General features: G+C 37.4%; 1 protein-coding gene across 3 annotated transcripts; it reads left to right on the top strand.

Moving 5' to 3' along the window:
• The first annotated feature begins 11551 nt into the window (after positions 1–11551).
• LOC122979353 (zinc finger protein 239-like) lies at positions 11552–23751 on the top strand. Of its 3 annotated transcripts, XM_044346723.1 has the most exons (4): positions 11552–11637; positions 15323–15458; positions 19075–19160; positions 22593–23751. In XM_044346723.1, the coding sequence occupies exons 3-4, from the start codon at positions 19143–19145 to the stop codon at positions 23688–23690; spliced, it is 1116 nt and encodes a 371-aa protein (XP_044202658.1). In that variant the 5' UTR covers positions 11552–11637; positions 15323–15458; positions 19075–19142; the 3' UTR covers positions 23691–23751. The 3 variants fall into 3 exon arrangements, 2 of the variants coding, with proteins under 2 accessions (XP_044202658.1, XP_044202659.1); XR_006402843.1 differs by lacking the exons at positions 19075–19160; positions 22593–23751 and adding an exon at positions 18051–18088; XM_044346724.1 differs by lacking the exons at positions 11552–11637; positions 15323–15458 and adding an exon at positions 18528–18901.
• Positions 23752–27789: the final 4038 nt, after the last annotated feature.

Raw genomic sequence — 27789 nt, forward strand, 5'->3', positions numbered from 1 at the left:
ACCACTTCCTTGTTGTGCGACTGGATGCAGATTAGGTTAATGATTAAAAAATACTTGTTAAACACTTGTTAATAGGATCAATTCATTAGGGCCCAAGCACCTAGGCCCTATTGTATCTGAGGGAATTCTTCTTCTTCTTCTTCTTCTTCTTCTTCTTCTTCTTCTTCTTCTTCTTCTTCTTCCTCTTCTTTTTATCTGCAATGAATTGCATTATTGAGGGGCTAAAGGCGTGAACGAACGAAACTGCACATTTGTCAGAAGTGCAAGGAAATTTTCTCTCTCTTTCCTTTCCCTGCCCCTTGTAACACTCTTCTTCCCTCCTTCCTCTTTTTGCCTCTGGGGGTGGTGGAATGGGGCACCACAGCCGGGGGGGTGCGATTGGGCTGACAGGAGAGGGAGATGTGTGAATAGGAAACTCATAAATTGGCTGTACCTGAGACAGCACCAGCCTCCCCTACCAAGAAAATTCATTGAATATATCTTATTCTTACTTGAAACAAAATTAAGCAGCTTTATGGAGAGAGACCCAACACAGTTCATACAGCTCACATAGGGTTATTGAAAATAAAACTGGGTTGAAAAACTAAAGGAATCTGAGCGTACAAAACCTCGCTTAGAGATTAACATCCTCTTCAAAATATTCCATCTGAAACATATTGCACTGATATAATAAGGCAAAAAAATAAAAGATAAATAAATAAATAAGCAATTTGTGAGCTTGACTTGATATCTATGTGTAAATTTCCTTCCTATTGTTTTTTTTATAAATACACAGAAGACAGCACAAAATGCATATTGCAGTTGAGACTTATTTAGAAATTGCAATTTAGAATAACAACAATATTAAAAATAACAATAATGATCATTGTCAATCAGTGCTTTTGCATGAGCATAATAAAAATATGTTACATTAGAGATGCCCTGCACCCTGACTCTATCAGATGAGTAAATGAAATATGAAATTATGAATTTATAAACCCCAAAGTAAACAACCACAGCAGCAGTAGTCCAAAGGCATGATTGGTTCCCACTCAAGGTAGGAGGTACTGTAGGATTAGTAAGAAAGGGTAATAATGAATAAATACATGAGTAGTAGTAAAATCATGAGTAGTAGGGAACAAATATGTAAATACATCAGAATAAAGTGTATATTCGTTAATTATCGATATTGACATCGTAGTCAACCAGTGCCCTAACACAAGGATAATGAAAATATATATATGACTTTGGAGGTGTGCTGCAATCTAACTTTTACTTAAAATAGCAAGTATATATAACTCATAGCTTCAGCTCATTGTTTATCTGTCCTTCTGCAATTTTACTATTCTGGTTCACTCTCAGTGCTCTCATAGCATCATTTTAAGCTGCAGCACCTGCTGTTTTCAGAGAAAACAGCCACTGTACACTTCCTGCTCAGCACCAAACGGCAAACAGACACAGTTAGCTGTAGACTAGCTGGTGAACATAGTGGAGCATTTAGTAGCTAAAAAGCCAGATTTTTCTCTCAGGAGTTGGTAGAGAGCAAAAACAGAGCAAAAAGAGAGTGAATATTGGACTTAGATTCACCAGGTGGACAGAGACACGACTCCAAATGAATGATAATGTTGCTCTGCAACTGCTGGATGTGGAAATATGCCACTGTTTGCTAACAAGTTCAACATATCAGCGTAAAAGGTTATATTATGACAGTGTTCTGTGTTCACATGCACCAATGTTCTGTATGTGCTCTATTACTAATAGACTTAATGTTGCAAATGTAAATGGGAAATGTTTGCTTGATAAGCAAGCTATTAGCTATACCTAATATATAAAAAGAGTCCTGGACTCGAATCCAGCATTTGGACTTGAGTACGACTGGAGTCCTGATTTTCAGGACTCATGACTCAACTCGGACTTGCGTACTGATGACTCGGACTCGAGCATTGACTGCATTCGGACTCAAACTTGTTAACTGATAAAGAAGTAATATATATCCGATTTTTTTCCGGTCAAATTTTCACATAGCCACATTATGGTTCACATCACGCACACAGCAGCAGCTGTGGCACAGACATTGTTGCCACACACAACATGCAGTCATGCACACAGCACACAGAAAGCCCCAGCCCAAAAATCCAATAAAATTTCAATCAGTGCATCATTAATATTAATATGAAATCACAGCTGTGTCATTTTTGTTTAATGTAAACTTTTTTTATTTGTATGTCAGCTCTTTGACCGTGCCAGATTGGAGCACTGGAGCCCATCTTGGGACTCGACTCAGACTCGACTCAGGGCCCCCATGACCATGCTTAGGGCCTCCAAATGGTTAGCAGCAGCCCTGAAGCTGAATTTACCAGAACCCCCAAATGGTTTGGAAAGTCTTGCGTTTCATTTTTCCCATATATGTTTGCCTGTAAGCACAACAGACTTAAACTGATGCTTCATTCAAAACCTATCTTTTAAATATCAAGCTCTCACCTTCAGGAAGCTGTGATCGGTCATGAGTGTAATGCTTGTTTTTATTATAAAACTGTAAGTATTAACTACAGTTATGGGAGAGAGAGATAGTGGAATTCAAAGTACAATATGTTGTTTACTGGTTCAGATTCAAATTAATTAATGTTTACCAGTTACAGGGTGTGGTGTGTTGGGAAAAGCAGAGCAGAGTGCTGACCTTTCTTACTGAATGAGGAGGATATAACAAATCATTACTGTGGAAGAAAGAAAAGTCATAAAAAAGAGTGCATGACCTCCAGTAAACATTTTATCATTTGATTTTATAGTGACTGACCCTGCATACTTATCTCTATTTACAAGTGTGTTTATAATGACGGAAAAAGTAAAGCCAACATCATTCATCACTATCTCTGCACAAGATCTTGAAAGCTCACATGTCAAATACAAGTTTGAAAAAAAATTTGGTCCATTATTATTTCAGGTTATGAGATGTGTGATTAAGGAGAAGTAGGAAATCAGTCCCATGTTCCTCTGTGTTATAGATACTATGATGGTTTAAGATGATGGTTTCATTTTCCATTAAATGACTCAAAAAAAACCCTGAAATGTTCTGGGTTACAGACAATCAAAAGTTGGAATGGTTGCTTAATTTTGATGTGTTCAAGTTTGCTAAAAGCCTAGAAAAAAGGAAAGATGCTTTCTCCAGTGTTATAATTATGTAAATAATAAATAATTTGTGAGTGAATTATCTGTTGTCAAGGTTTGAAAATTTGATTCAAGGGAAAATTGTTTAAGTAGGTTTTCTTTTCATTTTGGGACTTATTTTTTATTTTTTCCATTTTGGGACCTATTTGCGACTATTTTTTTGAAAATGTACTTACAGAAGGTCAGGTAATGAATTTTACATTTTACATTAAAACAAAAGTTATTATTTATAAGTGTTGCCTTGCCCAACTTTTGCTCCTCAAATTTACTACATTCAACTTTCATTTACAGTCTGAAACAATCACCCTGGATGCTAAAGTCTTGAATGGAAGACTGCTTTTACTGCAGTTTTACACTGAGGTAGTTTCACTTTTACTCAAATAACCACAACTTGCTTAAATATTTTATCTTCACCAGTGTTGTAGTTGAGTCACTAAATCTCGAGTCTGAGTCGAGTCTTGAATCCCCAGTGTTCAATTCAATTCAATTCAATTCAATTTTATTTATATAGGGCCAAATCATAACAAAAGGGCACTTTTCACATAGAGCAGGTCAAGACCGAACTCTAATTTACAGAGACTAAACAATTCCCCCATGAGCAGAACTTGGCGACAGCGGCAATGAAAAGCTCCTCTTTAACAGGAAGAAACCTCAAGCAGAACCAGGCTCTAGGTGGGCGGCCATCTGCTTTGACCGTTTGGGTTGAGAGAGAAAGAAGGAGGGAGGGAGAGAGACACAAAGAAGCATAATAACAACAATAATAATAACAGAGATATTAGTAATGATATGAGATATGAATAATAATTATAGCAATAGTGTGTTTGAGTCCAAGTCCAAATCACTGAAAGGAAGGATGTGTGATGATATCGTTCAAAGGAAGAGCTGGCGAAGTTCTTATTTTGAAGATGTTTATTAGACGATGGCCATCGGGTCCATTCCGTGTACAAAGATGGTCTGGGCAACGTACCACTGTCGGTGCGTAGCTTATGTAGGGTTACACCTCTGTATCTTATCACATGAACAACATAGGTTCTCCATGGGCACTAATTCAGTTGGGAGCCATCCATCAAGTGATTGACAGCTACCTCACAACATATTATGTGTCATAACATACCACATCTGGAACAGCTCCAAGCTTGACCATGGACCCATTGTTTATATCTATAAGGCCCCCCAGAAGGGCTATACCATATTACCTAAGGTGACATGCAGACTATGGAATGTTTATGTCACATGTCCAACACCCAAAATCAGTAAAGCATATAGGGTCAGATAAAAATCATACTAACAATCACCAAAGAAGAGTCAGAGTCAAGTCCCCATTACATGAGTCTGAGTCCGTGTCATCAAGGTTGAGTCTGAGTCAAGTCCCAAGATGGGCTCCAGTGCTCCACTCTGGCACAGTCAAAGAGCTGACATACAAATAAAAAAGGTCTACATTTAACAAAAATGACACAACTGTCATTTCATATTAATATTAATGATGCACTGTTATATTCTTGGCCGATTCTGATTTCTAATTTTGTAAAAGTCTGACCTACAGATTCTTACTTATTTTCTTTCTTTTAAGATTTTTTTAGATAAGATTTTTTTTTCATTTTTGGACTTAAAAGTATTACAAATTGCAAGCTTTGTGTCTTCTTCACTCATGCTAAAGCACTTCCACACCAACGATGTGTGTGTGTGTGTGTGGCTACACTGCCCGTGCATTGTGTGCGCAACATACTTGTTGTGTGTGTGGCTACACTGTTTGTGCTGCAGCTGATCCATAGTGCAGTTGTGTGTGGAAAACTTGACCAGCAGAAAATTGAATATATGAGACAGATCTGCCAGTCACCGATGGCCGATCAGCTGAAAACCAGTTGTTTTAGATCAGTGGATTATCGATCAGTGTATCTCTAATTAATATAGCTAATATCTTATGCCAAATTACAAAATTACAAAAACAAATGAACAAAAAACCTTTAACTTCTTTATCAATTAACAAGTCCGAGTCTGAGTCTCCAACTTCCGAGTCCAAATGCAGTCAATACTCAAGTCCAAGTCTGAGTCCAAGTCATCAGTGCTGTTGGGCCTCATACTTCATGTGCATGAGACAAAGGCAGTCTTAAACGGACTCCATCTCCCAACATGCTTTGCTCAGCTCGCACCTTGGTGTCAAATCCAGACACTCTCTTCTCTCATTGGCGGCGCCGCTCCAACCCAAGGACCCACAGTGCTTATTTAGATACTGCCTGTGTTTTAGTGGAATCTATTTTAAGAATGGAGCCATACATGGAGGTGATAATAGCTTTAATATCCTTCAGTCTTTAAGGATATTTTGGCTGTACCTTGGAAGCATGGTGGGAGCAGGCCAGGGTTAGAGAAGAAAGCGATACACTCTGATGTGTAGCAAGCCACCCGCTGCAATTATGCGGGCAGGACTGTTTACCAGGCCCTGCTCACAAGCAAGCAGATAACCCGTATGTCACAAGCAAACCTTGGGAAAGAAGGTCAATTTAAAACATTATCATTATCTGAGAATGTATATATGTATAAATTACTAAGACCTTCTGCTGGATTTCTGTGTGTTAAAGAGACAGAAAGTGAATATAAAGCAGGGAAGAAGAGGGAAGGATATTGTCTCCATTCGGCTGCTGAGAAAAACTTGTTAAAAGTGAATTAGTAGGAACCCTTGGCAGGTTGGTATTTTTCTGAGGACCGAGGAATGACAGTTCTCTTTTTTCTTAGTATCATTCCATCTATGACCCTCAGCTATTGTCTGATGTGGTAGTATCTTGAACATGAACTTTTGGACCTGCCATCATTGATATATGTTGTATCACTGACTCAGCATCTTTAGCTGTCTCTGATGCTATTCGTTTTGACACACAATCTGGTACTGGCAGGATGACATCTTCCCCTGTGGAACTCACACAGTCAATGAGGGGTGCTCTTGATAGTGTATCTGCTAGTACTATGTGTTTACCAGGTGTACAAATGAGATCAAAGTCAAACCTTTGTAGTTTCATCATTAGGTGCTGGATCCTTGGCAACATCTCAATCAAGTTCTTCTTGATGATCGATATAAGTGGTCGATGATCTGTTTCAACCATGAAGGTGGGATGTCCATATATGGCAGTTGGATACTGCCAATTTAAGGATTACCAGGGAAAGAAGAAGGAGCAGACTACCCTTCCATAGCCGCAAGACCATGTGGAGTTTTAAATGGTTTTGATTGATTGGGACTGCAGACAAGAAACAACAACCTACTAAGTATGTTTGAACTACATATGTCGCTTTAAAACTGCGTGACACACACGTGACGCTTGTGATGGCCGCACTTGCAGCCACACAGCTGCTTTGAAGTTCGTATCCCAGCTGGCACTCACACTTTGGTCTCTTTTACATTTGTAGTTCATTTTTTTCTCAGTTAGCTAATTTAATTACATTGCACATTACATACAATTTTACATTTTTTGGGTAAAATAGAAACCCTCTTTTGAAACCTCCTGAGTCTCCTTTGTCTGCCAGCTCGGTCCCTTACACGCCACAATGTAACTAGTAGCACAATAAATAACAATAAGATACCATACACACACAATACATAAATAGTTGGTGAAAGACAGACTATTGAATCAGTTTAAGCAATTACAAGTTGAAATACAGTAGGTTTTAAACTGCCCAGTAGATAAAAGTGAATAAAATCCTCAGGGTGTGCTGAAGTTTATTTCAGGTGCTTGGGGCACAAGAACTAAAGGCTAACTTTCCCATTTCAGAATATACACGTGGAACCTGGAACATAAGCCAATCATTAGTGTATGAGAAGGACCAAGGTTCCAGCTCAGTAATGATGTAATGTAGGGTGGTAGTTCCCCAAGAAGAGCCTTGTAGATAAATAGATACCAATGCTTGGTGCGTCTTTCAGACAGAGAAGACCAGCCAACCTTATATAGGATAGGTTATACAGGATAAAATGATGAGTATGATAACTATCACCTGTATAAAATCTCTAAAAACCCAGGGATTAAAGTGTGGAGGTAGAGGCATCCCTGTAGATTACATCACCATAATCCAGAACTGGCATAAAAACTGCTTTGATCACCCTCTTCTTACACATTGGCTCTGTTTCTGTAAAAGAAGCCTACTTTTTGCCACAGTTTACCAACAAAGCTGTGCACGTGATATTTGAGGATAGTAACTTTCTAACTTTCTGGTGCTAACGAGTTACTAATTCATGTAATGCTTTAAATTATTTTTTTGCATTCCATCTGTACTTTTCTGTTTATCTCTTACGTTGGCATTGAAGTGCAAGACAGCAAATTAAATATCTTCAGACCATTAGCCAAAGGTTTCATTTTTCGTCTAGATGCTACACTAAGAGAAACAGCCTTTCATCGTTATAAGACAAAAGCCATGACATATTCGTCCTCAACTTATTTTATCACTCTACCTTGCCATTCTATACCATTAAATGCACAACTGCAGACAAACGTACAGGGTAAATGCACGGTAGGGAGTCACTTAGGTTACACAACAATTGTTAAGCTTCTAAAACAATATTTAAGGCAATATCAAATGGGGGGAACAGAGAAAATTAAATAGTGTAATAAAAAGTGTATAGCCTAGATGTTGATCTATGTTCAATATCGCAAAAAACAGTATGTTCGCTACACAAATGAAATAATGAAAGCACCATTTTGAATATACAACAGAAAAGAAAAAAATAGACGTGGAAATCAGCCTCATATCCCAACAGCTGTGAACAGACTTTTACTGTTTTATTTCCCCGTTTTTGGACTTCTTGAAGTTATGTGTGTAACCCAAAACATCCATTTACAACTTCAGTACACATTCCTGCGAATCATAAAGTCAGACATCTCCAGTTAAGTTCTTACCAGACGCCCTGTAGTGGGCCAGTTCCTGCTTTACCAGTTTTAAGTAGTTTTTATCCCACAAATTCAATATCCTCAACACAACAAACACTGTATTTGTTTATATTTACTCCAAAATCCAGCATTGATGAAATGTTGAGTGGACTTTGATTTGAGATGGATTATATCTTTTAAAATTGAAAGGTGCTCATGGAATAGTTATGGCTCACTGGTGCAAGCATAAATAACACTGCTGGTTTGAATGCTTATGGTAAAGTGGAATTACAGTGAAATTAAAAGTGTGAGAGGAATCATCATACAATCAGGTTTCAATTCACCAACTCACCATCTGCATCGCCAATTTCCCCTGTCACCTAAATGTTTGCACACATTGGTCAGAGTATACTTACAGGTGTGCACATTCTCCCATCAAGTTTTATAGATCACAACTTTTGTGTGGGAAGTAGCATATGCCTCTTTCAGGCCCCATTTTGTGCGTACATACTGGTTATAAATAGTGGTGTAACAGATCGCAGTTGATCCGTGATCTGTATGGATCGCCCTCCATGGTTTGGCATGTGAACTGCGGATTAATTGCAAAATTTAATGTTTAAGACAAAGTAAACAAACTGCTGTATCTACAAGTCATGGACAGACAGCTTGTCACTAACAGGGATTTTGAAGAGCAACGACCAAACCAGCATCTATCGGGTCTGAAGTGACATCTGCAGGTATATTTACATGCTGTTTAATGTGCTGCAGCTGAGCAGCTAATTAGCTATCTAGCTGCTAACTGATGTTAGCGGTGCACTTTTCGCTGGTGAATGTTTGTTTGGTGGCTTGTTCAACAAACTAAGCTGCAGGACAAGACGTGTGTTCATGTTTGTAAGTTATTATCAAGTTTTGATGATGTGGAAACAGGCTGTTGTTTCATTCACTGCCATGTTTAAAAGAGGAAAGTATCAAGCCTCATATTGCAATTTAATTTAACAATCTAACTTCGGGTTGCAATCTGACACAGATAAAATTGACAAAATTCACATCAGTGGAATTACACCCTCAGGAACATGTTCTGAGTAGGTGGTGGGCTTATTTTAGTGTAATTGAAATCTGCAGTGAGAGTCTATGTCCACAAGAAAAGGAGGTTCTGAATGCTTATAGCTTTAGAGGCCATGATAAATCATGTACATGGATTCATTTATTAGGAATAAATAAATGGATATTCTCAAATTGACACCACTGATGTAAAAAATAAATCAGACTAGAAGAGAGCGGAGAGTTTTGGATGCTGCAATAGGATTAACCGATATGCATGTGCATGTCGCTGCAAGCCAGTCTGCATGTGTGTCTGCATGTTGTGTCTAATGCTTCACTGTGAATGTAACTATAGGGATTAATCAGTCCACAGCAAAGCTTAACCTTGAATCAGGTAGAAATGATGAAAATTAAAAAGCATCATTTTAGGGATACTGTGGTGAGTGCTAAGGCAATGGTTGGGCAAAACAACAGGAAAATCACCCAGCAACCCCAGACAAGCTGTTAACTCTATTAAACATTCATCTGCGAGGTCATTAAGAAGCAAATCGAGTGGTGGAAGTCCTATTTCCATTGAGGATAGCGGAACTAGCAAGGTTTCATTCTATCCAAAACGGCTGACTAACAATTGCACAGATGACAAATGTGTAGAGAAAAGACAGATAGGAGGATTTCTTTTTCCTCATTGCAGCTGCATTAGCAGAGAGGTGGAGGCAGAAATACAGACTGTAAAAAATAAGGACTTCGCCACCGTGACGTCACCCTGTGGGAGAAAACCTTCAGCTGTGCCAGATGTTTTCAGGTCTTCACCACACTGCTCAGATTCAAAGAGGAAAGAAAACACATCGATCTCGATGCATTTGATATAGAAATAGATTTACTGTAAATTCAAACAGAGTACACGTAACCCAAGCTGGTTCATGGAGCATCTAAAAAAGTCATCATCATTAAAGCACATTCATTTATTCATTTATACTAACTTCAAAGCTTAAAATGGTTCAACGTTTTGTGGTTATTTGCAACACTAGATTTTGTTGAGACTTGCAGAAATCTGGACAATGTTACTGTGAATCATTGTAACATTTACTTAATACATGTCCAACAAACAGTTTGAAGCAAATCAATTAACCTGAATTTAGATTTTCTCATGAAACCAATTAGTTAAACAAACTTTAAGCATGCCTTAAGGACATAAAGACCTGGATGACCTGCAATTTTCTGCTACTAAACTCTGATAAAACTGAAGTTATTGTGCTTGGCCCTAAACACCTTAGAAACACATTATTTAATGATATAGCTACTTTTGAGTATGTGTCAGAATGTCAGAATCTTTGCGTAAGTGGCTTTGGTAAGTTGGTGGATGAGGCCCATTGTTCTTGAATTACATTTTGCACCCTATCAGTGCACATTTATCAGCTTTTACCAGTTTACTAACCTGAGAACAATGAAAAGAGGTCACACTGTTGAATGAGTAGCTTGCTCTGGTGTTTTCATCACTCCCTCACGCCTTTAACCACCAGAATTAAGACCTCTACAACATGAGTGCAGAGCAATATCTACAGGACACTGTAAACTGTGGTATAGCATGTGAGCTAGAGCATGATGAGATCAGATAATTCAGTTGCTTTATTTGTCTAAGGTGAGTGTGAAATCGTCAAATAACAGTTTTAAAAGTCTTTTTTAGTGGCTCTTTAGCCTAACATGATTTTAAATCTGGTAAACATTAGCGCTCTAATGTATTTTACCAAAATGTATATGGGTCTGGCTCAGGTATAGACCACAGGGAGTCCAGCCATAGACATATAACATATATGAAGAATTAATTCCGGGGAGTGATACAGGGAGTGAAATAAGAAATTTATACATGTACAGTAACAGTCAAAAGTTTGGGCACACCAGAAAGTGTGCCCAAACTTTTGACTGTTACATAAAGTAGGTATAAACACACACACACACACACACACACACACACATATAAAACATATTTAAATGTCTATATAAATGCAAAAAGCATCATAAATCAATAATACGTTCACATATTAGCAATGACTACATGTAAATATATCAGATAAAAATATTTTTAAATATGTCTAATACACAGTATGTGGAAAATGTTAAAAAGCCGCCAAAATAAAATATTTATATTATATAGTATAAAATATATATTTCTATCTTCATTTAAGACATTGAATCATACACAATTAGAATATTTTCTAAAATATTTTTATCTTGTGTAACTTCTGTATTGGCTCACAGTGATGTATGCTGTATGGGTATGCTGCTTTTTGATATGACCAACTCATGGTGCCTTGATACAAATAAACATGTATATTTTTTAAATAATGTCTGGTGTTTAATTGTTTTGTGAATCTCCATCTCAGTATAATGATCAAATATTTGATGCCAGCCTGTTTATAGCATTAGTAATTCCATTCATCTTTTCAATTTTATATAAAGTCCTTATTTCTTTTCCTTTTCTCTTTTTTTGTTTCGAAACCATCCCACAATGCTTCGCGCAACTACGTCATTGTGCCGTCAATTTCCAAGATGTCGTGATTCTTTCCTGAAAACATCATAGCAGAAGAGAGACTGTGGAGAGATAAAGGTATCTGTTCCGCTTTGTTGTCTTGGTTTGTCTGCGTAAATGCTTATTGATAACACTGTGTTTAAAGCTGGAAGCAGTCTATGTAAATGTTGCGGCTTTTTTCCACCACATCGATGCTAACCTTATGCTAGGCCGCTACTATGTTAAATTAACTGTTAGCTCTGTGGTACATGTTCTGCTTGTTGTGTGTTATGATACCTGTGTATAACGTTACTTCGGGTTAAACCTGTTAGCATTTTGTTATCTTCGACAAAGATTAAACACATGATCAATATAGTTGTTGTGTTAATTAGGGAGCGCGAGTTAAAGGTAAATAGATGTAATACGCTCTGTTTTATTTTTTTCAAAACTTTACTCTTTTACAACAAATAGGTATGATAACAGTTATCATACTAAAACAGTAAAAAAAACAACTTTTTACAAGCCAGAGGAGTCAAAAGTCCATTCATTGTGAGTGATTTTGGAGTTCAAATAAAATTTACTTCCTTTAAAACATTGAGAGTCTTCGAACCTTTTTTGTTCTTCACATTTTCGATTGAGGTGTCATACTCTTGGAGTTTGGAGCCAGACCATTTCGATCTGTGGATGTGGAATTTACCAAGAATGATCAGAAGCTGAATTAAATAGTTAATATTACTATCCAACCCACTGAACACAAAATATAACATCATCAAATATAAATAGCTACAATAGTACCCATTTTTCTATTTATAAAGTGTTTCATAGCTGTCCAAAATAAATTCAAATGATCACACTGAAAAAACAAATGAAATATTTCATTTATAAAAATTAAAAATAAAAAGTTTCTCTATTTGAATTGCAACAGGTAATATGCTCTGTTACTGGCTCAGTCTTCTGGATGGGATGTGTCACACATACATGTGCATTTACTGAGAGAGTTTGGACTGAAAGTAAAAACTGTTGGACTGCATTTTACTATCCTGTTGAAAACCTCTGGGCATCAGTTCAGATATCTGTCTGGATGCTCTGGCCTGATAATCCATCAGCTTTTCACTATTAGCAACACTTCACACACAGACTGCTTCTGCAAGATGAGAAATCCCACTGACAGTAAACACAACAGTAGTTACATGAAGCTTTTGAATAAATGTTCCTCAGTGCTGTTGTAATGGGTGTACTCCAAAACCCGACTGATGCTCCAGTTTAACTGGCATTTTATTTCATTTCATTGATTCATTTTTTCTGCTAATGCACAATTCCAGAACAAGATGCGATTCATAAACTAAATACAGTTCAATTTCCTTGTACACATTTCATGACCGAAAAGGAGCAGGGAGAAGAAAATCTTATAGCCTATTACCTGCCCCCTTACTCGAAACATAGATTAACAATAGAAATAGATGATGAAATAGGTTAACAAGTGATACTCGCGTGCATGAGACAGATGTGTCATAGGTGTGGCTTGTGAGGACACATTGTCAACTAGCAAGGAAATAAACGCTCTGATTCCTTTGTTTCTCTATCACATTCTCTTGTTGGTGTCTCTTGAAACATTGAAATGGCTTACTGGAATATTAATGTTAGTCTCAACAAAAATACATGGAAACATTAGAAGTTCTCATTACAAAACTAAAGCCCCATTTCGACCAAATGTTCCATGTACTTTGGACCCAGAGGAACTAATCTCTGGAACTAAACATGGAACTGTTGCACAGTCCTGTTTGCCTTTCCACTATATCTGAGGAGCCAGGTAGATCATGCGAATTAGATCCATGAGAAATTTAAAAAATTACAACCGTGATTGAAACACACCATTCACACATGAGAAAAAAACAAACAAACACAGATTTGTCTTGTTCTTTGTATTTACTGCTACATGAGTTGGATTTAATGAATGAATGAATGAAGAGGAGAAATGCAGAGGAGGAAAATGAAGCTAAGAGCACTTGTCTCCTCAGTGAATCATCAGCTGAGAGTTTGATGGTTATTTGTTTGTGCTTAAGAACGTAAATGCTGCAAAATAATTAGAAACTAACGTTTTATTACTGTCATTCACTGCTTTGTTCTCACTACCGCTGCTCGCTCTCTTTATTCACTCTCTAGCTTGCTCGTGCTGTCTCTCTCTTTTTCTCTCATCTTTTTCAAAACAAATGGGGAAGCCGACAGCAAAGTCTAACTTTACTTTTAATGTTAACAAACAAAGAGAAATGTCCTTCCCATGTCCTAAACTGGTCCTAAATCATACTAAATCATACTAGATACAAGAATACTAGAACACTTCCTTGTTTTATGAATGAAGCAGCACACAAGTTGAAGCAGCCAAGCTGTCTGTGTTTGACCAATCAGCAACAGTCATCCCTGCAAACCCCGCCGCCAAAGTTCCTGTACTTTTGGAAAGCACTACCCCTGCAGCAGGGACTTTTTGGGGGGTAAAACAATCTCCCTTAACTTAGACCCTGGTGCCTCCGATGGAAATGCAAGTAGACGAACTGAGTTCCTCAAAAGGTTCTTAATCCCTGGGGAAAGTTGCTGCGGTGGAAACGCAGTTAAAAAAAAAAAACTACCCCTGCTGGAATTGAACCACTGGACTGCTGAATGTTATAACATATCACCAATGATGCTTTAAAGTATGCCACTGAGATATTGAGGCAACAGGAGAGACAGGAAACCACGAGTCTCAGTTCTGATTGAGACATTAAAATTAGTAGATGCTTTACAATAATAAAACCAGAATACTTTTAAAATCATTTGCATGAACTTGGTCATCGTACTAGGTATTGGCAAGCTAGAGTGAATTGTGGTATTATATAATATAGCCAAACAAGATAATACTATAGAATAATATCATGTAGTTTTACAAGCAATACTGGCTGCCTTTTGCATCTTGCATAATTAAAAAAGAATCAAATAGTAACAACACACCAACTCTGGTGGAAAGATGTAAAGTAAAAAATATAAAGCGCTGGCCAGATGGTAGTGTTTTCCGCTCCATTAAATTCAGCACACAAAACAGCACATGCTGCTTGTGCTGACCTGAATCGACAGTTTGTGTGGCAAGTCAACAAAATAACGCGTGGGATCTGAGAGAATAGCAGACAGCAATTCAGTCACTGAGCTTTAATGTTTTCCTTTTGTGTACAAAAGCAGAGACAATGGGCCTCATGCAAGAACATTTTCATATTCTTGTCCTAAAAATCATACTTTTTTGTGAGGTTTATTTGTACAAGTGGTTCTTGCATGAAGTTGTGTAATGTGAAAGGATAAGTGTGGCCAACTCACAGAGCTGGTAGAATAGCATTGTTGAGATTGACATCTGGTTAATCCTATGATATCAACCGCCTGCAATCTATTTAAGAGGATTTCTCAGCCCTCGCCGCTACATAACAAATATACATTTGGCACGGCCAAATGGAGCGCAGCAAGTATTTCCTTACCAAAACATGAGCTGAAAAAAACTGAACTTCAATCATGTCCTCGGCAAATCTTTGAATCCTAAATAAATAAGTTTTAGTTCAGTGTAAGGTTCTCAGGAATTCATTCCAGTGTATTTTCCATATTAAGAGAAAGCTCTTAAGGAAGCTTCCACAGTGACTTATCTCCACTAAAGAGATGGTGGAGTTTTCTCATTGATGAACAGAATGACTAAAGATCTTATCTTGTCTGTCACTTATCGACTCTTTGCTTGCTTCAGATACTTAAACAATGATCTGTTTTCTTTTGGCAGATTCATCTGACAACAAAAGTTCTCTTCCTCAGTCCAGTTTGGCTCCTTTTTCTCATTATCTTCACCAGACAGTTTTAACAACCACACCATTAAAAAAGACCACCAACAAGAACACTGGCAAGATCTGAATAAGGAGGTATGACTCTTTCATGGCAACTTCACTATATTCCTTATGCACTCTGGGAAATCAAGCAGTATTTGTATCTCTGTATGTACTTTGGGGTGGGGAGGAGGATTCTTTTTGATCGTAAACGTGAAGTATTTATCAGTACAGTCCTGCTCAAAATGAAACTAGGGCTAAGAATCCTCCAGCCCAGACTGCCATGTGATGCTTCCTAGACGCACTTTCAGCAAGGAGAAGTTCTCATTTTATTTTTTTCTCAAGTTGATGCAGAGTTAAATACAGAAAAATCAGTCATTAATATGACGAGCCGAGTTGTGTTCAGGTGAGGTCCAGAGGTTACAATTAAGTGGCAAGTAATAAAGAGCAACAGATATTTTTACAGGTCAGTAGAATCACTTTACTGTTCCAGACTTTCCATGTGTCAGTCAACAGAGCTTCTAACAGTCAGAGGGATAGTTTACCACCATACATACAGAATGGTGATTATAGCTGGATTTTTACTGCACAAAGTTTCTTTCATTACCAGAAGGATTGCTGACAGTGTTGATGCTTTTTGCACTCTGATTCCATCACTGCAGGGCAGAATAACATGAGGCAACTATGTGATAATTATTAGAAATAAAAAGTAACCAACTATTGTCTTTTTATTAGAAAAATAATCCACACACTGTTAAATATTTTCCATTATACACAAATATAATAATAATAATAATAATACATTTATTTATAGCCTTAGCCTTACCTTGAATAATTGGAAATTATTTCTAGTGTATCTACAGCGTGATTATATGTAATACAAAATATCACTTTCTGCTGTCATTGTAAATGAATTTCCCAGCGAGAATCATCTTATATCATATGAATTACTCCACTCATGGTTCTGATGATGTTGCTTTAGTAAACAGCTCAGCCTCATTCACATGAATACGTGTATAACTGGATAAGTAAACCAGAGTGAGCAGAGTCAGTTGATAACCAGCCTCATAACAGCAATTATCAGGGTCACCAATATTGGGCTCAGTGAAGACAAAGAGAGCAGCTTGCTTTGTGGTAGGGCTGAATATGGCCTCCGATAGTCTGGAATCAATTCATTTTGATTCAAATCTTGAGTCAGTTACATCAAATAAATACAAATATTGCATAAAACCCTTCTGAATTCATCCTGGGAACTTATATTTCTTCTACATTCAACAAGTGAGCAACACTTTTGTCCTTGAACAGTGCTTGAACATGGACTGTCAACACATTTCGTGGTTATAAATGGACCATAGATTTTTTTCTGGGGTGCATATAAAAACATGACACATCTATATTTTTTAAGCCTACATGTGCAAAACAGTTGAGCAAGAATGATAAAAGACCTGCACCACCTGCAAGGGCTTCATTATTATGCATATTTAAAAGAAAAAAAAGCTATCCCATAAAGCTCTGCATGGACTGTCTCTAGATCTGGTCAGTGAACCATCCTGAGTCACAGCAGTCCCAGAAACTGCGGCGGATCTTCAGGCTGAAACAATTCTTGCCACAGTTTATGGGACTATCTTGACTGAAGGTGGCTAATATAGCCTCCTATCGTTTATGTAACTTTTTAACTTAAAATAAGCTCTTTTGTGCTAGATTTCCACAAGGTAGATTTTTTACACATCATGCAGCCCTAACTGAACTACTTACTTACTTAGTAACCACTGTATACACACAACATTAAGGGCTGATATACAATTGTTTAATGAGAAAAGGCACAAATGCAAAGATTGATCTCTGGATTTCAAGAGTTGATATTGGATCATTCAAATAAAATTTGCAGTTAATCGGAAAAACAGTTTTTTTCAAATCCAGCCCGACTTGGTACCATAGGCCCACATAATGTATTTAGGCTGGTTCTACATAGTTGAAAAGAAGCTTGTACTGTTGGTCTGTACATTTAATGTGAGTAAGAATAAATAAAGGCAGGGTTTTCTAGCAGAAGCCGGTCACTTCTCCTGAAAAGCTGACCAACTCAACTGAACATCAAAAAATATGTATATGATTTTTAAATAATTATTTTTATTATTTTTATAGGCATTTAATGCTTTTATTGGACAGCTGATTGTAGAGAGATGACAAGAAATGAGTGGACAGAGACAGTGAGCAATATGTAGTAAAGGTCCCTGGCTAGTTCATTGTCCCCACCGTAACCCATAGGTCATCAGAATGCCCCAGAAATGTATACACCTTCAGAGGAAAAGACCAGGTGGACTATTTCACGTAGTAACAGCCCATATTTACTGACTGCAGCTATCATCATTAGCTACTAAATAAATAGATCATGATCATGAGATGATATGCACCAGAATCTGGATGGATACTGAGAATTCTATTTGCAAATTTTTCATGTGTATTCCTCCAGACTAATTACCCGGTGAACTAACAAAGAACTTTAAAAGTGTTTATTAGGTGTGTGCCCGAATACAAATGCATTATTTGGCAAAGCACAAACAATGTTTGTTTTTTTGTTTTATATGAATATTTGTTTCATACAAATATTTTTTAAATTATTTGTTTTCAGGTCAGTTACATGGCAATCTCTGTCCCTCTCCTCTGCTCTGCTGTTATTTCAATCAGCAGGTCTCAATGAGGGGAGTCACATCCACCTGCTACATGACACACATCTCCTAATTTGGACATCAATCCCGGAGTTGGGGGTGTTCCTCTGAGCTACTGACACACACAAAGTGCTCCCAAGGAACTCTCCATAACCTGTTGTTCCCCTTCTCCTTTCCACAAAGTTAGGTTGTAAAAAATTGGCAATGAATGAAAAGTACAAAGCAAGAATTGCCTTTGAAGTTCCTCCCTACATGTTACTGTCTCTGTGTTATGGGTGTATAAATAGGTAGAGGTCTGTCTGCAATGAGGCGATGAATAAAATTTTAGCTCAGTAGTCAGCGCAGTCATCTATGATCTGGGAGACTCCAGTTCAAGACTCGGTGTGGGGACCTCTTTCGCAAGGTAGTTTATTCATGAACACTTACTTTAATACTTTAATTTTCTAAAATTAAAAATGTAACAAAAACAAAAACAGGATTTTAAGCCTCTTTCCACTTTTATTCAAATACAAGTACAAATAATTTTGCTGCCTCAACAAATATTGATGTCAATACAAATACTGGGCTCTCTGTATATCCCTAGTGTTTATAGGTCTTCATTTATAGTGTTTTTTTAGCAAAGTAGTAGTCACATCTGGAGGCTGATGTTCTTCTCAAACAAACATTTTTTGAGTTTGGTCTTTATAAAATGTATTAATATGTAGTTCAGTAAATGCATTATTCATTTCTCCTTTATCCTCAATTGCAGTACAGTCAGGGATAGTCTATAGCCATTGGCTGCGCTCACAAAGGTCAGCTCAGCTCAGGTTCAAAGTTGAACAAGTTAAATCTTTCATGAAGTGAAATGCAAAGCACTCAATAACAGGAATATTGGTGAGTAAATAAAAATACACCACATACACAAAATCAGCAGATGCTAGGGCCAAAGCTGCTCTGTCTGAAAATGTGAATGAATCTTTAAGTGGGCTACAGTTACATTTCCTGTAACTTGATTCTTGAAAATCTGTTCCTGTTCTGACAAGTCTGTCTGTATTTGATCATTTCAGAGCTGAAACGTGCTGACGAGAAGAAAAACATTTGGAGGACGTTAACTTATTCACCAATAAGACGTGAAATGAGTTCTTCAGAAGAGGTGAGATCATTATTAACATTATCCAGTGCTTTTTTTAAAGAGCTACCACAGTCGCCACCTCCAACAGCGCTGCCACACATAGGCCTGTCACAATAATACTTTTGTTGGCTAATATATTGTCCCAGAAATAATTGCAATAAATGATATTATTGTCATTTTAAGACCATTTTATGACACAGTTACTGCCGGAGAAAATAATTTTTGGCAACTTCCAAGAGGAGAGTGTGTGAGTATTTAACTATATTATGATGTAAGTTATATTCAGAAAGTATTTTTGAAAATAAGATTATTACAGAATGTGAAGAAATAACAGTCATGATGCTATGTCAAAGACCTATATGTATTGTGTTGCAGAGATACCTACTGAAGTTAGCATGGTAACCAGCTAGCCCCGGCCCTGTCCAGCCCATACTGTCTCGTAATACCACTTTGTACCTCAGGGGCAATAGTGGGTCACTGTAGCGTCCAGTTTGTCCTCAGTCCAACATGAGAGGAACAAGTGGTGCTGCTGTAGTAATGGCAACGCCAGGCTGAATTTTGCTCTAGAACTGTTAATATGTCACTTTATTGAGTTTTAGTATTTTTTCAGGTGAGAAAGTAACCACGTAGATTCCCAATATGTGGCCATGGGAAAAGTTAAACCTTCTACTGATCAATTACATGTTATTTAACTGTGAAGCTCTGGGTTGATCCGTTTCTTTCACTGTGCCGATGATGTAATGTTCATTACCTGAGAGAAAACAGTAAGACTTTGCTGTTGAGCCAAAGTGCAGGGCTGTTGCTGGAGAGAGCGCCAGTTTTGACTCGTGCCACGCTTAGTCACATGACCAAAAACTCAGTTAATCTTTTAATGTCTTAACAGCGGAGGCAAAAACCAAACCTTTGCATGATTTAAGTTGTCTCTGCAACATACTATAGTACACGATATCACACAATATTAGGCTATTTGCTATATATGCTATTAATGAATTCATTTATTTATTTAGCAATCAACATTTTCCCACTGGACATTTTGGATGTTGATATTTTCATCTGCTGGCCAACTACATGTAAACCCTGGGTGCAACTGCTTTCTGATCTGTGCAGCTCTTTTGTAATTTATCATTTTCTGTTATGTCTCAGTAGCATTTTCATATGTCATAGCACAGATTCACTGTAAACAGTAAGCTTTCTAATATATTTGGTGAGTTATAATGATGGTGGGGTGATGTGTTTGATATGCAACCCCCTATTTTTTGGATCAGTGGGCCAATTCTTACACATTGAACCTTTAAGGCATGTACCTATGTTCCAGATTTTTGACGTTACACCTAGTTTGGTTCCAATTGTGATTCATTATTTATTATTCCAAGCAGAGTATTTTTACACATCTTAAAACATGACTAGAGGGGATCTCTCAGTTAAACTTTGATTCATATATCAACATTTCATCTGATCAATTTGCCCTGTCAAGTACTACACCCTAAACTAAACTTTGGAGATTGCTCACCCTTAGTAATGACCGTCGCTGTGCAAGTTACATCAAATTTAATAAAGTTGTCCTTGACAGCAATTTTCAGAGGTGGCTGGTCAAATGCTTTTTCAGGGTTAATGGAGATCATTAGAGAAGTCAAAGCTTTGAGTGCATAATGATATTAAGTCCTGTAATGTAGTAAGTAAATCTTCTTCCCTTTTAAAAATACACGTGTTTGGGCATCTACGCTTCCAAATTAGAAGCTAATGTATTTGTATGATTAACATTTTTTGTAGGGGTTACCCTCCTTTAATATCAAAGATATATTAGCATCCATCATAGAATTGGAAAGAAACACAACCTATCATACTAAGGTTTCATAACAATATATATGTTAATCATTTGGAAGCATTTCATTTAATGAATGAATTTAAACAAGGGAAATTGAAAATAAAGGCCCGGTTCTCTCTGCAGTTGAGGCACATAAAGTAGTCAATAAGTAATGAGTAATCTAAGAATTACTCAGTCCCTCCAGGATATTGTGATTTTGCGATCGCAATAATTAACACAAATTCAAGAAATCTCTGCATTATTTGCAAGAGCTTGCAGTTATGTTAAATTACTGCAACTTTTCCACATGAAATGGCCAAATCCTCAGACCGCTTGTGATTTAGATCAATTGTTGCATTTCATGTCATTATGTCATTGCAGCATGCAGTCAGGAAGGACTCTCACCTGCCAACAAAAATGATGCCATAGACAGAGCAAAACAATTCCCATGTCTTCCCAAATGAGGTTTGCATTCAGTTAGTCAGAAGAATACAAGTTGATGTTGTTCAGACAGCAAAGATGGACATAATCTACCTCAAACATAAAAATGGGCACTTTGGAAATTAAACTATATTTTTACATTAATTGATCTCTCTATATAAAGCAAGGAGTCTCTGTCTGTATGTATGTTTGTCCTTCACATATCTCAAAAACCATTCACCCAATCTACTTCATACCTGGCGGATGTATTGCTGGGGACCCAAGGAAATGCTGTGTTGAGTGTGAAGTTGTGATGAGCGTTTTTTTTTTAGAAACAAGCGAACAGCAAGCCGCTCAGCTCCATGTCTGACTGCAGCGGGGGCTGTTTGATATTAACACAGTCACATCACATCAGGGTGGGGCCTTGCTGAGCGGGACAAAGACACACACCCTGCTCAGTTGAACTGCCTGAGAGAGAAGAATGAGCATACACAGGAGAAAAAAGCAGAGGCAGTAAAACTAGCTAATAGGAGCACAGACACATTTGACTGGCAGCAGAATCAACCAATGGAGGGCTGTGAACTACTTCTACGGTTCAACTTCAGTTTAGTCTCACTGGTGAAGTTTCTATCTGGATTTAAACCATTTAATTGATTAATTTATTATTGTTTTAATTGATACATTTGTCATTGATACATACATATGCAGTTCTCGAGAAATAATAAGCAATCGGCCATTCCGAACAGGCACGTTTTGAATGGGCACTGTCCTAGTTTATTTTAATGGCATTATTGACTGATTTTATATGGTACTAATGTTGAGGTGAAAGTTTATTCAATAAAGGCTTGTCAATGGAACTCAAGTACAGTATTTTCTTTTTTATATAATTTTCAGCCCATGTTCATGTTCAGAAAATAAATTACAAAATTAGCACTGAAATATAAATGTTTCTGTGATATTCAGTTTGCTTTTTATCATTATCATTTCTCATGTCATTACATATGACTCTTCTTTGGTAGTAGTTTTTAAAATAACTAATAATTAACTGCAGTAAGAACATATAAAACATTGCAAATTGTATCACAATTTTTTTAGAAAAGCTACAGCAAAATCAAGCATTTTTGGCTGCAATAATCACAAAAAAAGAAACTCCTGGAGGGACTGATTACTGGTTAGCAGCGTTTTATGAGTCCTCTACTCTGACCTTTATTTCTGTCTTTTCTCCTCAGGTGAAACAGTCAGACACAGACAGGAGTAGACCTCATCAGTGTCAACAGTGTGGGATATCTTTCAGTCGGATTTGTAGTCTAAGACGACATGAAATCACTCACACCGAAGAGAAATTGTACCACTGTGAACAATGTGACATCAGCTTCAGCCAATTACATGAATACAAGCTACACCTACATACCCACACTGAAGAAATACCATACTGCTGCGACCAATGTGGGAAGGAATTTAGTGACCAGACTTCATACAGAAAACACCAGCGTGAGCACACTGGACCATACCAGTGTGAACAATGTCCAAAGACTTTTATTTATTTCAGTATTTACAAGATACACATGCGTGTGCACACTAAAGAAAAACCATACTGCTGTGACTTGTGCCCAAAGAGTTTTAGTTTTCTAAGTTCATACAAGCGACACCAGCTTAGCCACAGTGGTGAGAAGCCGTACCAGTGTGACTTCTGTGGAAAGAGTTTCACTCAGTCAGGGCATTTCAGTCTGCATCTGCGTAACCACACTGGAGAGAAACCATACGAGTGTGACCAATGTGATAAGAGTTTCAGTGATTTGAGTGGTTACCGTATACACTTGCGTGTGCACACAGGAGAGAAACCCTACTGCTGTGATCAGTGTGGGAGGAGTTTCTCTCAGTTGGGGAATTACAAATCACATCTGCGTATCCACACCGGAGAAAAGCCATACCGCTGTGAGATCTGTGGGAACTGTTTCTCTATCTCTAAAACCTACAAACAACACATTCGCACTCACACCGGAGAGAAACCGTACCAGTGTAAAGAATGTGGTAAAGGCTTTGGTCGATTAAGTAACTACATCCGCCATCTCCGTATCCACACTGGAGAGCAACCATACAAGTGTGACGAGTGTGGGAAATGTTTCAATCATGCGCACAGTTACAGCCGACACCTGCGTGTCCACACCGGAGAGAAACCATATTGGTGTTCACATTGTAAGAAACTGTTTACTCGATCGCAGTCCTTGAAGAAACACCGCTGCGTTGAAACAGTTGAAGAGAGTTCGACTGTGTTCAGCGAAGAAGCACAAGAGAGCTGCTCACCAACAGAACCAACAACAAAATAAACTACAGTGTGTATGTTCATAGCAAACATGTCACCCAGTGCAGTGGTGTGGCTCACTAACATGTTTTTAATAGCTTTTGGTCAATAGTGGTGCTCAGAGGAATAAGATATCTCAGACTCTGGGTACACACACAATACTTGTTAGTAGATCAGTTCATCGTTGGCTTTGATCTTTCCATGGGATTGTTTGACTCTGAGAAAATATAGAATACAGCACCAGACAGGGGCTTTCGTGGCAAGTTGGCCGCAGTTAGCCCTGCTAGTAAGCACGACTGCAGCAGCATGGCTTGGCACAGCTATCCCCTGCCGTGAGGCTTTAGTGGAAACACATTTCATCACAGGTTGGTTTTGTATGGTTAGGCCAAAGCAGACCGACCGGGCTAATGGAAAAATCCTGTTTGTATCTTCTCTACTCTCTAACTGAGATTATAGGAGCTGGAAAGATAGTGAGGTGGCACAGAGTGTCAGACATTAAAGAAACCTTCAAAATGATGACTTTATAAAAGACATTTGTGAATGACACTATTACAAAAGACCAAGTGTGTTGAGTCATTTTATCCTGTTTAATTAGGGCTAGATAAAAAAAAAATCTGCTTAATTAATTTGTATTTGAATGATCCAATATCGACTCTTAAAATCCAGAGATTGATCTTTGCATTTGCACCATTTCTCAGTTAACAATTGTACATCAGCTCTAAATGTTGTTGTGTTTGTGGTGGTTACTTGTTCTAAGTGGTTCAGTTAGGGCTGCATGATGTGTAAAATCTGCTTTGTGGAAATTAAGTTATTGCAACCTGCACAAAAAGCAAGAAAAAAAAGTAATGTTGATTTGAAAGGAGGCTATATTGGCCACCTTGAGTCATGACAGTCCTGCAACTGTGATGTGAATAATTTCAGTCTATGGTGCAGCCTGTAGTGTTCAGGGAAACATACAGTGGTGCTCACTTGTTGAATGTAGAGGAAATGTAATTCCTTTGATAAATTGAGAAGAGCTTTATGTAGTATTAGTATCTATCTGATGTAACTGCATCAAGAAGTGAAATGGAATGAAATGGAATTGAATCAGGAGATCAGTGGTGATATTCAGGCCTGTTTGATTTTTGAGAAAAGCTGATTTTTAATCATTAACTGCTATAGTATGCTAGCTCCTAGCTTGCTAATGTTAATCAAACAGCTCATGCTAATATTTGTTTGCAAAGTATCTTGCTCAGACCACAAAGTCACTCATGATTCTAGATTCAGGACTCATCTGTGAGCACCTGGCTGGGAGTCCAGGACTGAGCACAGTGACCTTTCTTTATCTTTTATTCTCATTCTCACACTCATTGGAGCATCACTCATCATTGAGGCATGGACATTTGTCCACTGTTACAAGGTAGAGATTCAAGCTGGAGAAAGATGGCTTTGCTTTTGTGTTTATTCAATTTTTATTTTAGATGAAAACATAGAGAGTGTGTATATTTAGTGGTGTTATTAATGAATTCTCAATCGTTTTGGTCTTCTTTATGTATTCGATTGATTGTAAAATGTGTGCTGTCTCAACAATAACAATCAGAAACCAACTTGTATCTCGTAATCCTTCCTGTTCTCTCAGTGTATCCGAGTAAAATGCAGAATTTCTGTGGAATCAGTGGTGGGATTAGTTCATCCAGATTCTAAAAAGATGTGATACCACTTCACCCTACTCATATGTAGTCATGGAGACTTGTCTGCCCAGTTCTGAGATGCCTGTCATCAGTAGCTGCCACCCAATATATTAACGTTCAGAAATGTCTTTGTGTTGCTTGGTGTTGTCAAAATACATTTACTGACCTTAGAATTACATGTTTTTTCTTAAAATTCAGTTCATGTGACAATATTCTTTGACAAGTCATAAAGACTTTGTATACGTTTATTTTGACCTTTACACATTAGTGGACCTACAACTTGAAAAAAGAAAAGGTTATAACGTCACACTATTCTGTGACTGAGGTTAAAGAAGCTGGAAAGATCATTAAATGTTGCTCAGTCTTTAAACCTTTTTTTTTCTTTAAAAAAATGGAGACTACTCGTTAAACCAATTTAAACCTCAAAATTGATTATTTACTGTCAGACACTGACAATGATGACCCAATCTTGTAAAAAGTAAATTTGGGACAGAAAAGAAAACAGCAGAGGGAAGGACAGCAGCAAACACAAAAAAGAACAAAGAGAGGAAACTGTTTTGGGGTTTTTTTTTTGAGTTGTATTGTTAGTAAAACTTCATGAACTGTATTTTCATTTCAGATCTGTCCGTGAAAATTTGATAGTTTTGTGTCTAGATTTAAAACTTGTAGCTAAATTGTCTGTGACCAAATGTCTTCAGTCATTAAACAAAGTAATAAAATCATTGCTTTGTGTAAAGTTTTAGCAGACAAAACATTGTAATTCCAAACAAAAAAACCCAGAAGGTTCTATCTGAAATGTATCTGATTTAGAAAACCTCATTTAAAAATGTAATAGGATATTGGTATTGTATATTCAGAAAACAAAATACTACTATTACTGACTGTATATTACGGAACCCCTAAAGTACCAAAAGGTGATACTTTATCTTGTGTGCACAAGTTATAGGATCTTGTGCACACAAGATAATTTACGATAAAGTCATGTGTGTGAAACATTTAACACTTTATTAATTATTCATAATCATTTATAACTGCAGGACTGATGACTTATCAGTGACTGTGATTATCAAGCAACTATTTACTGTTTACAACACCTAAGAACTTATTACTAAATCTTCTTTTAGCTGAAGCTAGAAGACAAGAAGGCAAAATAGCACATTGAATGTTTCAGTGGGATAAAGTAAAACAAAGACTTTTCAAAGAGTTTCTTGAACAAGTTGCAAAATGCTGAGACTGCATTCACACTGGATAGGCTTTTAGTATTTGTTCCTGAAAAAACAACCAAGTAGACCATCAGTATAGTTAGAGCCAAGTCAGGCTTACCATTCCAAAAAGGGTTAGTTTTTCACATGTTCTAAGTCATCAGGTCTGAAGTTATACTTAAGTCCTTAATGAAAATAATAAGTCTATTATAGTTAGCAGTTATAAATGTTAATGAATGATTTTCATCTTGTTCCTTTACACCTGAAACAACGTATGGATGGAACATTTCTTAAAAAAACTACCCAAGTTTGAAATCTTAGCAAACACATTTTGCGTTTCAAATTTGAAATTGGAAGTAGCTCTTTAGAGTCCCAGCTTGATTGACACCTGTCTGTCTTGTATCATTTCCTGTTTGTACAAAGTGGTCATTTACATGCATTATTCACATATCGAAGAGCTTCCTGCCTGAGGACCTGAAACTGGTGTGTCAAGTGCTTTAAATGTAACGAGTAGGATCTTAAAATCAATTCTAAAACCAACTGATAGCCGGTGTAAGGACATTAAAAGAGCAGTAATATGGTCTGCCTTAGAAGTTTGGCTGCTGCATTTTGAACAATTTGGAGTCTGTGAATTGATTTCTGATTTATGCCATGAAGAGACTATTCCAGTAATCTAATTGCGAGGAAATGAAAGCATGTATGATGGATTCAGTATCTGAACTTCTGGCATTGTTCCTGAGATGGTAGAAGCAAGACTTGAATACTTTGCTGATAGTTATTTCACAGTTGAGGCTGGAGTCGAACATCACACTGAGGTTTCTGACAGAAGGCTGAAGATAGTTGATTTACCGTTAGTGGACCAAGTGATCACTGGATTTGTGGATATAGATGTTGGGGCCAATGATGAGAATTTCTGTTTTGTCTGAATTTAGTTAAAGGTTTGCAGATGTCCAATCTTTTATATCTGCTATACAGGTTTTTAAGGTGGAAATGTTTTGGACTTCATGGATTGTCAGACTTCACCAGTATATACAGTACCAGTCCAAAGTTGGGACACATTTTCTCATTCAAGTGAATGGGAGGGTGTGTCCAAACTTGTGACTGGTACTGTACATGTGTGTGTTATCTGTATAAAAGTGGAATTGGATGTCATGCCTGTGAATGATGTGACTAAGTGGGAGCATGTACAGTGTATATTATAATGTATAGTATTAGTATGTCGTATTGGACTGTGAAGTCAAATTGTAGCGCT

The sequence above is a fragment of the Thunnus albacares genome, chromosome 3 (assembly GCF_914725855.1).
Source record: "Thunnus albacares chromosome 3, fThuAlb1.1, whole genome shotgun sequence".
Lineage (NCBI taxonomy): Eukaryota > Metazoa > Chordata > Actinopteri > Scombriformes > Scombridae > Thunnus > Thunnus albacares.